General features: G+C 38.3%; 1 protein-coding gene across 2 annotated transcripts in view; it reads left to right on the top strand.

Moving 5' to 3' along the window:
* LOC105270443 (opioid-binding protein/cell adhesion molecule homolog) overlaps positions 1 to 13,184 on the top strand; it is a 76,070-nt gene that overhangs the window by 50,371 nt on the left and 12,515 nt on the right. For both annotated transcript variants that reach the window (XM_011311366.1, XM_011311365.1), the window contains 2 exons: positions 2,360 to 2,567; positions 12,953 to 13,111. In XM_011311366.1, coding sequence (XP_011309668.1) covers positions 2,360 to 2,567; positions 12,953 to 13,111 — 367 coding nt within the window. The remainder of the gene's footprint in view (positions 1 to 2,359; positions 2,568 to 12,952; positions 13,112 to 13,184) is intronic.

The following is a 13,184-nucleotide window of genomic DNA, read 5'->3' as shown; positions in this document are numbered from 1 at the left end:
TCTATTTTCCGCCCTTCTCTCATCTCTATATTCTCCTGTTTACTCATTTACAATTTTTTCTCCTTTTTCACCGAGTGTTAAAGGCACAGATGAACATCAGAACTCGCAGAAATGGAACAGTCGTATACACATCCACTCGTGCAATGTTTTAATTACCTCATTTAACTCGGCTCTCTCTTGGATGTGCCCTACGTACTCTCTGAAAGTTGCCGTGTGTATGTGGTTACGATTTTTTTTTCCTCCCATTAATTAGATTTCACACCAAAGTGTGGAGATGAAAAAAAAAATAGTGGAGATAACGTGGAAAATGTAACTAGGATTTTAGATCAGGGTGAAATTTTAAATCATGCGGAGCGAGAAAAAATAATAATTTCAATTTTTTCACAATCATCCATTTGCACTTATCATTTGGTAAAATTATCTAGGATTTATCGGGGGAAAATGTTTCATTATTATTTTCGGATCAACAATTACTCTCGAGGCCGTACTTAGCTCCCATTTCATCCTTTAGTCGATAATAATAATCCGCAAAGCCGCTGAGAACCCAAAAACAATTTAAACCTTAATGAGAGAATTTTGAAAATCCGGATTACGGGTTTGTAATCGATGGGGAAATTCGGGGAAAATTCGTTGCAGCTGCAATAGCTTGTGCAATTGTCGGTAATGATTTCAAACATCTGTCAAATTAAATAGCCATTTGTGTGAAATTACATTTGACTTATGCAATTGATGATTACGGTAATTAAAAGCCGACGGATTTATGTAATAGTTTTTATTGCTTTTCGATACACAATAATTGGTATAACAAAATTGTTTCAATCGGTGAGTTGGTGGGGAGAGGGGACTCATTAAATCTGATTACGAGGGATTTTATTTAACGAAGCAATTATTTCACTTCCGATGCACCTTCCGATTTTTCATGTTTCGTCATTTTTTATTTTTTATGGGGACAATTTGGGCTATCGAAATGATGGAGTGTGAAATATTTTATTTATCGTTTTTGAAATTGAAAAAGATGATTTTATCGTGATATTTTGCACGCAATTATTGCACAGAAAAAAATCAAATGAGTAAATCGAGGTGATGCATTGAACTGAGGGATAATCCGGTGGTGCCTCTCTGGTGTCATGAGCCGTCAAGTTTTGGCCAAGTACGCACACCTCACAAACTTAACCACTTTGACTTTAAAACCATAACAACACAAGCAAAACTACGTGGCAGTGTATACGAGGATGATATTAACAATCCCTGGCACGACTTTGTTACTACTCACGTATAATGGGCCCAGAACTCAGGGTTTATTCCAACGGTTTTACGGGGGAATATGGGCCGCGGCCACTTCTCTCTACTGACGATATCTCCCTGTAACAATCCCGAGAGCCACTCGTCCTCTCTCCACTTTAGTCCTCGGCTTGAATTTTAATCGTTAAATTTTATTGGCCTAGCTGAGGTCAACTACTGCCATATAATTGCCACGATTTCGTAATACGTTGGTGTTCCCGTCCTATTACTCCAACTCCACTACTCCCTTGTTCATTTTTGCGATAACCATATTGCGGATAGAAATGTCCTGGGGTTTTGCCGTTGCCGGTGTTTTGTTATTGCGATTGGTTTTTATGGGCTGGACTATTTCGATGATTTATGCTGGACCTAAAATTTGGAGAAATAACGCGAAATTTCATTGACTGCGTGGGGAGGAAAAAATAATCGAGTGATTACGCGATTAATTGGCATCCAATTTTTCCTTTTATTTTAAATTCAAATCCAAGATTTCAATTGTGAATTTTCAATTGTACATTCGATAAAAAAATTAACTGTCAATTGGAATTTTGGAAAATTTTGAATTTAATCGCGAGGCGTTTTGATTTTCGTCATCGGAAAATAAACGGTAATTTCGTAGTCTCCAGCGGGAATTTTCCCTAAAAAAAAATATTACGTGACATCCGGGGGATCTTGATTGATTCGTTTCTATCACAAAAAAAGTGCAAAGTGTTTTGAAAACGCTTTGACGTCATTCCAAATCCATTAACTTTATTGAACACTGGGGGAATGAAAACAACGGTCTGGTAAACACGAGCCCTGGGGGGTTTAATTGACTGTTTTCATTCGGAATAACACACCATTTACATCATCTTTCGACTGACAATTGAATCAAAAGCGGAAGTGATTCTCATTCACATGTTTCGCTAGTAGTTTGTGATGTAATACCGTGAGCGTTGATGGGCCGTTAAAAACGATTTGAAAAATTCATTCTATTTTTTTTTATCAATATTTTAGGTAGATAGTACATATTTACAAATTTTTATTTTGGACCAGGAGAAGATTTATCCAGTGACCTATGGTTCTTGTGGTGTTACAGGTCGCTTGGCTACGGGTCGACACACAGACGATCCTCACTATCGCAAGTCACGTGATTACGAAGAACCACAGGATTGGGGTGACACACAGTGACCATCGTACATGGTTCCTTCACATTCGTGAGGTTAAGGAGACAGACAGGGGTTGGTACATGTGTCAGATTAATACTGATCCCATGAAGAGTCAGAATGGCTATCTCGATGTCGTTGGTGAGTGATTATAAATTTTATAAATACTTTAATCTCATAAAACCGAAATGCTCTTCCGATTTTTCCTACCGGTTCGTAATCGCGAAGCGTCAGGTTGCGTAATTTCAATTGACCTACGACATATAACGCCACGAATTACCAACAAATGTGACGAAACTCGGTGATCAAAATAAACTTCCACCATGTGATTCATGAGAATCCCAAGAAAAAAAAAATTGTAATCGGAATATTTTTTCCAAATTTTCAAAAAATTTCTAGAAAACTTTACAGAATTTTTTTTCATGGAATAATAAAAAATTGGAGAAAAAACAATTTTATTTATGGGAAAGGTTTTGAAAAATTGTTTCGCGATTTTTTTTTTGTTTCAAAAGAAAAATTTTCTGAAAAGTTTTCCAGAAATTTTTTGAAAATTTGGAAAAAATATTCCGATTACAGATTTTTTTTACCCGGGACGTTAATCTCACATTCCAAAACCGTGGAGAACCGTCCGACGTGACCCAAGATTAAACCCCAAAAAGATTATTCTTCGCTCAACCCAGAATTCTATTAATTCAAGGCATGCCCTTAATTAACTCAAAATTCCCCAGTAAATCAATGCGAAACCTATATTTAATCCGCGAGTGTCGAAATAAAAAATCGCCCCGTCCCTGAAACATCGGTTGATCTCTTCAAATAGATAATAGTCCTCACCAAACAGTTATTGTTATTCCCCTCCGGCCCATAAAATTCGATTCTAAACGACTGATTTTTTTTTTTTCAATGCGTGGGTGTGGGCGGCTGGTGGGTGGTGGGTGGTGGGTGGGTGGTTGGGTCAGCCATTTGAGATTTGACTTTTACGATGGCAGACGCTCACGTTTCCCCTTCCCAAAGGGGAAACCGAAATAAGATCGGTATTCCAGTGTGGCTGTGGTATTCAAGACACCCCCCATCCCCCATTCCCATTCGTGGCAATTTAATCCCATGAGTTTCAGTTCGGTATCCAATGCTCCCACCACTCTGGAGAACTCTATAACCTATAAATGTGGGCATGTTCAGGCGTCTGTACAGTGTATTACGTCCAGACTACTTTAGGGGGTGGTTTTTTGGTCGCTCCCTGGTGGAATCACTCGGTTTTTCGATTTTTTTTTTCTCTTCTCCCCTCTATAGGGTTTTTAGGGGATAAAAATGGATGACGTGCGCTCGTCATAAAACCAAGTTGAGAGTGTATTCCGATCTTTCAGCCAATTTTTAAGGTTCTCAATCATTTTCAAATCTGACCCCTTTACGATTTTTGTGTAGACGGTAAAAAAACGTTGGGATTAAAAATGAAAATTAAAACACAATCTCCTCCAGATGGCTCAACAGATCTCCCTTTCTTTTCGTTGTAATTAGAATGAAATTGGCATTGCAAAAAATTCCTCGCGTATTTTATTCAGAATTTTCGGTGAATTCGGTCTTCATCCCCAGAATAAACTACTTGAAGGTTGAAGATTACTTTGAAATAGCGATGTTGAATTACAGTCTAAAGCACATTGAGAGGTCTGTCAGGTTTGCTAACGTGTATATCGTATGCAGAAATTGCGGAATTTCAAACCTATCCTTGATGGGTTGGGGGAGAAGAGTCCACTTGGCTCTGTACCATCGCAATGTTCGTCTAGTGGTAGATAGAGATGGATCTATCTGCGCCTGAAGCGTTATAACCCGACGTACCGTCGCGGTTTAGTTTCGAATATCGCACAACAGTTTAACCAAACTCCACACGTGTGTTAAGTATTCCTAATTGAATGCCGGATGATGAACTGGTGAATAGAACTGGAATAAATGCTGATTTTATTGCGTTAAATGTCGAGCCACGAGTTGAAATGCAATCAGAAATGTTTGAATATATCATTATTTTTAATACTTTCAATAGACCGAGGCGTATAAAAATTGGAATAATAAATTTTCCGTTCGCGAAAAGCCACGAGAACCCCCCCCCCAAAAAAAAAACACTTTGTTTTTTTCTTAAGGGAGCTCGTTAGCAGCGAAAATGGATAGTCAACGAAATATACGAGATGCTATGAATTTTACGCCCTTAAATCCGACAACCGGCCCCGGCTCTCGTGATTACTCCGTGCAGGTGCGGTGAATCGAGTGATTCGGGGGGTGGTTACGGGGCGAAAGAGGGAGGAGGGGGTGAATTTGAAAGCGCGAAGGGGTAGGGTGTCTTTTCCGTTATTTTACCCGTCCCTCACACACCTCCGCATTGCGTACATTTTCTAAGATTAAACCCGGGTAAAAAAAAAAAATTGTAATCGAAATATTTTTTCCAACTTTTTAAAAATTCGTATCGGAATTTTTTTTTAATAATTTTCTCAAAATTTGTGCGAATATAATTTTTTCTTTTAATTATACCGTTGTTTTTTTACTTTTTTGATTTTTCAATATTCTCAAAAAAACGCCATTGAAATTATAAAAAAAAATTTTCTATTCAAATTTTTGAAAAATTTTTCAAAATCTTTCCAAAAAATAATTTTTTTTTATTTTCCGATTTTTTTTGTGTTCAACAAGAAAAAATTCCTGAAAAGTTTTCCAGACATTTTTTGAAAATTCGGAAAAAATATTCCAATGACAATTTTTTTTCTACCCGGGAACTCAATTGCCAAAATAGGTCAGATAATCTTTATTATTAATTAACCTTGTTAATGATTTTGGTATGGACTATTTAAATCCAAGCCAATCAGGACCATGGGAAATTCTCATGGAATAATTAAACTGAAATGCACAGTTCTCGTTGATTATTCATAAAATTTGTAATTTTAAACATTGGCATCTCCGAAAATTCCGGAGAAGCTGTAATACCATGAAAATTTCCATGAAATGCGCCGTAAATTTCAGCGATAAATTTTCACCGGTGACTGGGTGAATTCGATTTTCATTTTCCGGAGTATTTTACGGTAAATTTTGTCCGCCTTGCAATGGGAAATCTCCTTACTCATCCGTCACTTGTATGTTCCAAAGTCCTCTGAAGAGGACTTTTATTTCTCGGTAGAACTCCTTGAGAGATGTAACAATACAAAGTGCATCAATTGGAGGAGATAAAGTTGCCGTGAAATTTGATTTGTGTAGGGGTATTTTCGTTTTACTCGGGGGTATTTTACTTGAGTACAAATTTGTTGTCTTGGGGAGGATGTAGGATGCAGGTGAACTAGTGGTGCCATCGGAAGTGACTGGACAAGTATTGTTTCAATTTCTCGGATCCCATTGGGGTGCAATCGGTGCACATCAGGATGTCTTAATGCCTCAGAATATATTCAAGTCAACGCCAAGATAATTCCATTCAAGAAAAATTCTACAGAGATATCATTCTAATTCCATTATAATCCCACACATTTTGGAAAATTCGAGGGAAATTTTCATTTGTGAATTCGATCTTTTCCTTTCGAAAGAGATGTAATGCCCAATGGTTTTGCTGACTCCTCGACAAATAGTTCAATCCTACGGAGATGTGAAATCGTTATTTCGATCATGAAGATATCGGTTCGATCAGTCTGGCGTGTATTTCAGGAACGATCAATTGTTCGGTGGCCATTTGAGTTTTTACCAATGACACACAAATCTCGAACAATTTTTTCTTCACGTTTAATCAGACATGATTATCTCTTCTCATGTGGGGTGATGAAATTTTTATTCAAACAATACGACCCGCTAAACCTAAACTACAATGTAAACCCATAACTTGCGAGGAATGTCATTCTCGTTCTCTCGGATAACAAGATATGGCAGTCCATCGTAGGAGCAAATCGTCTCAGAGAAAAATTGTCCAGTGCACGATCCCTACGAGAGCTCGTTTTCCTCGTTATCTCGTGGTCCGTCAGATAAGTGGTATCCTTGAATTTTCCGGATGCACTCACTCCAGAAAACCTCCCCTTTTCCACTAGATAATTGGGGATGAAACTATTCCTCTACTGGGATTAAAAATCACTCGAAAAATTGCATTTAGTATTTTGAATAGAGTAAGGCCCAAAGTTTAATATTCCAAGGCTCAGGTATACATCCTTATAATTCTGGACTTGACAACTCTGATTTCTATCGTTCGTTTTAGGGGGTGAAGTTCACCCTAGCTTTTCACCGATAATTCTCGGAATTTAAATTCACTACTCCAGTTCGAGGCAGCCGAAACCATAAGAAAAATCCACTGAAAACTCTTAAATCCTCTCGATGTTCACTCTGCACTTCGTTAAAAATCCAACTTTTCCTATTCAACCACCCGCGCTCCACCCCTTCGCCCTCATCCACCCCGTCACCGGTGTACCAGACTTTCCAAGTCAATTCCACTTCAGTAAAATCTATCTATTTAGCAAATATATTGAGTTCAGATAGAATCAGACTAATAAACTTGATAAGCTGACCGATGCGGTGAAAAATAAAAACATTTTTAGTTACCCCTTGATTTTTTTTGAGGAATATTCGAAAATTCTGAATGTCATAAAATGACACGAAAATTTTCATAATTCAAAAGCGGGTCCAGTAGAAGGGATGTAATAAAGCTGTTGTCAGGGTGTAATGAACATGTGAAAATTGCAACTGTTTCCGGGTTTACATCTTCCCACCTATTCATTCAAAGTCCCAGAGAGATGTCCCTCGAAGTTGCAGCAAAGACTGAAATTCCTGGTTAAAAGGAGGCAGGACGATTTAATCAAAGCAAATTGTCATTTCCGGGGCTAATTATAACCCGAACTTTCCACCGGCTGTGAAATCTCCCCCTGAAATACTCACTCCACTCAAGACTTTAATTCTCACTTCATCCCGAGGACGCAATAATTCAACTGAGTATTGCAAGAGCTGTACCTCGCTCCATCTCCCATTAATCATTATTTTCTCATCACTGAGAGAATTATTCATTATCGCATTAGTCAGTGGATGATATTTTTTTCAATTGAGGGTATTTCGGGAGACGGATGACTGTTATGCCAATTTTATTTGAATTCTTCCCGAAAAGTGGAAAAATAAAATGATGAAGATCGGTACGGCTGATTTAGATCATCGATTGTCAAATCTGGAGAATTGTCTTGAAATCGCGGATTTTCACCGCTGTCTAGACGAATGTTCTACATAAATCCCGAGTTATTTGCGAATTGTCGATTACCCGATAAATAAACCTTCATTAAGTAGTGAATTTCAATCGTCTCAATTATCCTCCATTTCAATCAACTTGCCAGAAAAGACATTCTCATGAACTTTTAGAAATCACTCCAGAGAAAAAAAACATATTTATTTTTCTCCTTGGGAAAGATATTGAACATCGAATAACGGAGAGTTGAACAAATCGATAAAATGGCGTACATTATTTTTAATTCTTATAAACATTTTCTGAATGCAGTACCTCAAAAAAAAAAAAAATAAATTTCCTCTTGGACCTGGCGTCACCAAAACCGTTTAACCAATCGATGAAAATTGCTTTGTGACCGGTATTATCCTCCTCCCCCAGATTGAAAGCCCCAAAAGTTAATACCCCCCCCAAAATCTAATTAATTCCCCAAGAGAGATTCATCGAATGAAAAATTCCCCTATTTACCCAACAGTTTAAGTGAAAAGCGTCAGAGCATAATGCAGAAACGAGCCATCCATATACCTAACGCGCAAATATTTGTATGTGAAGTTGAAAGCTCGGAGAATTCACGTTTGATACGTAAATATAATGCAGAGCAAATGCTAACGAGTAGAATAGCTACAGATATATATTCGCAGATACTCTGGACCGCTATTAGTGTCAGCTAGCCGCATTGTCGAATCTAGTATCGCAACCGCAACTCTAGCTTTTCCTACGCTATTCTCTAAATCCCTCACCAGAACATACCCCCACCGTATCCCATCCACTCACTGCCATTTTCCCCAATTGACGAGTGCAATATATCGTCGATCGGACTATTGGAATCGGATAGTCCGACAAAATCGGCTTTCAGTTCTAGTTCCACGGTGGAAAACTCTCTCGTCAATCTGTACTCAAATGTGTCCTCACTTCTGCTTCTACCGTTCCATTGTGATAATGGCAATTTCCACGGTATCGGTACACTAGGATAATGTCGACGAGTGTCTCCACTCTCGATAAAAAAAAAAAATTCAATTGAAATTACCGATACAGAACTCATAAAAGTGAAAATAAAAATTCGAACGATCGATCCGCATTTTCTCGAAAATCCATTTTCTCTGGGAAAATTCTCGAACTCTCTGACTGAATTCCAGTCACGAATTTCCATGGAATTAAATATTCCCTGATTATTTTCTCATTTTTTTTTCCTCGATTTAAAAATTCCTCTCGTACCAAAAAAATGGCAGACGTCAGAGGATTTTTTTTTTCATGCAAACCACGAGGTCCAAGGATAATTGGATCGCTTGAGTCGAACGGCATCTCCACAATGACATGGTGAAAAAAAAATTCTTTTGTTGAATGTGATGTGGGCACAGTTGGGACTTTAATCATTCCACCTCTGTAGTCCCTACCTCGCAGGACGTTACAAGTGGCTCATTTCAAACCTCAACGTTTCATACCCGTTTCTTTTTTTTTTTCCACCCATCTACCCCTCATCTACCCCTCATCTACCCCATATCCACCCCCTCCAATCTGCCCACCCCTCCGCACCTAGACTGTCTCTTTTGTTGGCGTGCGCGTCCTCTCTGAGGTTTTAATTTTTTTTTTTACAGCTCCATGTCTCTTTCCTTTCTCTATTTCAAAGCTGCGAGTTTATTCTGTAAATCCAATTTGTTGTTTCTAGTCTTTACAGTGGAGATAGAATATTTCCGTGGTTCACCGATTTCTTTGCTCCACTGACTCCACCGGACTCCAACGTATTTTGCTTTTCAATTTCTGAATCGAGTCGATTGAAAAAAATATTGCACAGTGCAGGTTGAAACATTTTTTGATTTTTCACGATAGAATTGAATATTTCCCTTTGAATACACACACTCAGTATTTGACGGGATAATTCGGTGGAAATTTTTTGAAATTGATTGATCTGTTCGGGATTTTTCCTCAGATTTTTATATATTTTTTTTTCTCGATGATTGCAATTCTCGAATTTCTCCAGTGGTTCTTGAGCACCAGCTCACAAAGCCCTCTTTGAGCGATATATCAAATGGACAGTAGTCCTCGGTACCCTCATGCCTCGGAAAACGATGTAACTCGTTCTCACATGGGAAATCCCAGAAACCATTATATCGCGTAAGCTGACCAGGTTATCCCCGGCGTTGTTCAATAAAAAAAAAAAATGGAATCGTTGAAAAAATAAAATAAGCGAGAGAAGGGATTGCAAAGGAACGAGCCCAAGTCCAAACAGGAAATCACAAAGTGGAGGCGCATGAAAAATGTACGGGAGATGAAATATCGGACAAACAAAAATGGACCTCGATATTTCACGTTTTGCCCACGTTTTTTTTCTCTCTCTTATCAATACCTCGGGATAATACACGTACCTGGGCTTTACGGATTACCACTCGGGGTGCACTCAAAGACCCAAATGCATCCACCATGATCACTGAAAAATTACGGGGATGAAAGAAATGAGAGAGCGAGCAGAAAAATAAATTCTCGTTTCACTATTCAAATGATGAGTTTATCAAACCGCTGGCCGAATTTACGGTTCAAAACACTTTTTGTGAGTTTATTCGGTACAAAGAGAACATTTTTTTTTTGTGGATTTTCAGGGAATGATTTGTATGAATAAATTTTTTTCCCACTGACGGCTAGAGAAAATTCGAAAATTCATAATCGAAATTCTGAATTTCAGTGGTAAACGTCGGGTTTTTGTCAAAGAAATAATTCAATGACAATTTTTGTCGGGATTAATTCGAAACATTGCGTATACCGGGGCATTTTATTTGGCGAAAGCAATTTATTTATTTTTTTTTTTTGGGGGGGATGTGTTTTGCATTGATGGACTTTAATGGTCTGAATCTAGAAACTTGAGAATATAAAAGGCTTTTTCGGAGGGTTTGAGAGTAGATGTTGCAGAGCATCCGCCGGATGATGAGTCTCGTGTTATCATTCAGTCCATTATTACGGATATGGGCGAAGGTTCGGATGGGAGACCAAGGGCCCGACGATATGCACGTTGATTTATGTTTAGGATGTTACGTACGAGGGGTGACTCTATCGTCTTTTACCGTGTCTTCCTGTTGACATGAATATCCCGCGTATCTTACCGCCCTCGGAGGATTTCCGGTGTGTCTCAGCTTCCTTAATGGCTGCTGATCCTTGCTGATCGTAATGAAGGTCATTTGAATTCGTTACTTGAAATTTTTCCGATATTTTCTCTTCCGGGTGTCAGTTCGCGCGTCATTAATTCACGAATTATGAAAAATTATGTGCAATTCCTTTAAAGTCCGAAAAAAAAAAATCATATCACGGGGTTAATATATTTCATTCGTATTTTCTAATCATATATTCTCAATTGAGAATAATTATTGTCAAAGACGTCTTTTGGATTTTTCCATAAAATTGAAAATCAGCTTATCGATATTTTTTGAATGGCAAATTAATGCATTCCGTTCACTCCCTGGACTTGTTTGATTGCTCTAGAATTAACATCGAAAGACAGTCATCCGAATAGTCGGAATGAACGAAACGTCAGTTGAAGTGATTACTGCCTCCCCTTTCTCGATTAAAAGCAAACGGTAATACAATCATTCCCATGCATCTCTCTCTCAAAAAAAAAAATCCACCTCTCGCTCTACGAAAATTCGTAATCGTTCCTCAGTGCTCGTCTCTTCAATCACCCCAACATCACTTTTTATTCCTCTTTTTAATCCAATGTAATCTCCTCTACATCTGCCTTTTTTCCCTCTTTTTCTGGCCCATCGACGGGAAAAAAAAGAAGTGAGGGACAGGGACAATCTAAAATCGAGAACAAACGAATTTTTAATCGAGACGAGCTTTGTGTCACCTCCTCCCGCCCTCACCTCTCACCGAAGATTGCTTTCGGCATCATCATCGATATCACACTCTCCAACTAAAATAAAGGGAAAAGCGGGGGAAAAACAATATGAGAAAATATTTTACGGAGATATGGAAATGCACCGGTGGTCGATGGAGAATGTCGATTGAGTGGTTTTCGCAATTCCCATTATAATCCCCGCCATTTTATCATTAATATCACAATTTTTTTTTTTTAATCTCTAAAAATGGAAATGGTCGATCTCACCCAATCGAGAAAATCGTCTCAACCCGAGGCTTTTTTCTCGCAAGACTTTAAAAAATTTCTGCAATTACCTGATTACTTTGAAGTAGAAAAAATTTTTTTTTCAATCAATGCTTTTCAATTTATCCGAACAAGATCGAATGATTCATTAATAAAATTGGAAGATACCCGCGTCGATGGGCAATTGACAGACGAAGCGTTGGAGTCATCCCCGTCGGGTGGCAAGTTCCGCTGATGGAGCTTTTGCAGGGGGTGGGGTGGGTGGATGGGTGATACACACATAGAACTGGAGATCGGTTTTGACCAGGCAATTCTGCATGAGACCATACGGGTACTCGACCGCAAATCGAGTTCCGGTCGTGGGGTGGAATAAAATCGGTTTCACCACTGGATCCCCCACCCCTTAGCCACTCCCCCTGGGCCTCTTACACCCCCCTTTCAACCGTGCCAAACCCACCCCATGCACACCCTTATCTCCTTTTTCGGGATATTATGGTGTTATCAGCTGGGGACATCCACTGAAATAGTGCAGACCTCATTTTATTATTTATAAGTCCCCATCCTGAATTTACCACGAGCTCTTCAACCACTAATTATTCCAATTGCTGGGTAAAAATGAAAAAATTAAAATTTTTAAAATAATACGGAAGAACAAAAATAGAGACCTGTCGGAAAATTATATGGGACACCGGAAAGTTATTCTTGTGAGTTGCATTAAATCGAATTAGCAGAATGTCATTATAAATTGAGATAATTTTCAATGAGGATCATTATTGCAATCTCGATATTGATAATTCAATTGAATTCTAGATTTTCATGGTGAGTGATGGTCGATGATTTAAACGCCTTGAATAATTAATCTCAAAATGAAAATAGAACATTCGATTTATTCGATATTCAGGAGAATAATCCCCTGAATTTTTTGCAATAATAGCATCTCATTGAATAATTATTCAGTAATTTCATTTTTATGACATCATTTCATTATTTATTTTTACTTTGTGGAATAATTGAATTGAAATAATTAAATAATTGAATGCTCGAATATGGAGCTCCAAGACTATTTACACTGAAAATAAGAGACTTTTTTTATTTGTCTCTGGACGAAATTGACTCCGAAGTAATTCTCAATCAATGATAATGGATTAATCAATCCGCGTCACGTGAATGAAACGACGTGATTCGGTTTTACGAGAAATACCACTCATTCGTTGGGGTTTTATGCTGCAGTGCCACCGGATATAATCGACGATGAAACCAGCGCTGATATGATCATACGTGAGGGCAGTAATGTTACTCTCAAGTGTTCAGCAACTGGGTCACCACGTCCCAACATCACCTGGAGACGAGAGGACAACGACGGAATATTAGTCGCCACTGAAAAAAAAGGTTTGTCCCTCAATCATCTTATCGTTGACAGCTGACTTGCTATTTTCAGGGTAGTCCCCTAGAATTTGCTGTG

The sequence above is a fragment of the Fopius arisanus genome, unplaced genomic scaffold, assembly GCF_000806365.1.
Source record: "Fopius arisanus strain USDA-PBARC FA_bdor unplaced genomic scaffold, ASM80636v1 scaffold00088, whole genome shotgun sequence".
Lineage (NCBI taxonomy): Eukaryota > Metazoa > Arthropoda > Insecta > Hymenoptera > Braconidae > Fopius > Fopius arisanus.
The sequence above is the reverse complement of the archived record's forward strand: the minus strand, read 5'-3'. Positions and strand labels throughout refer to the sequence as shown.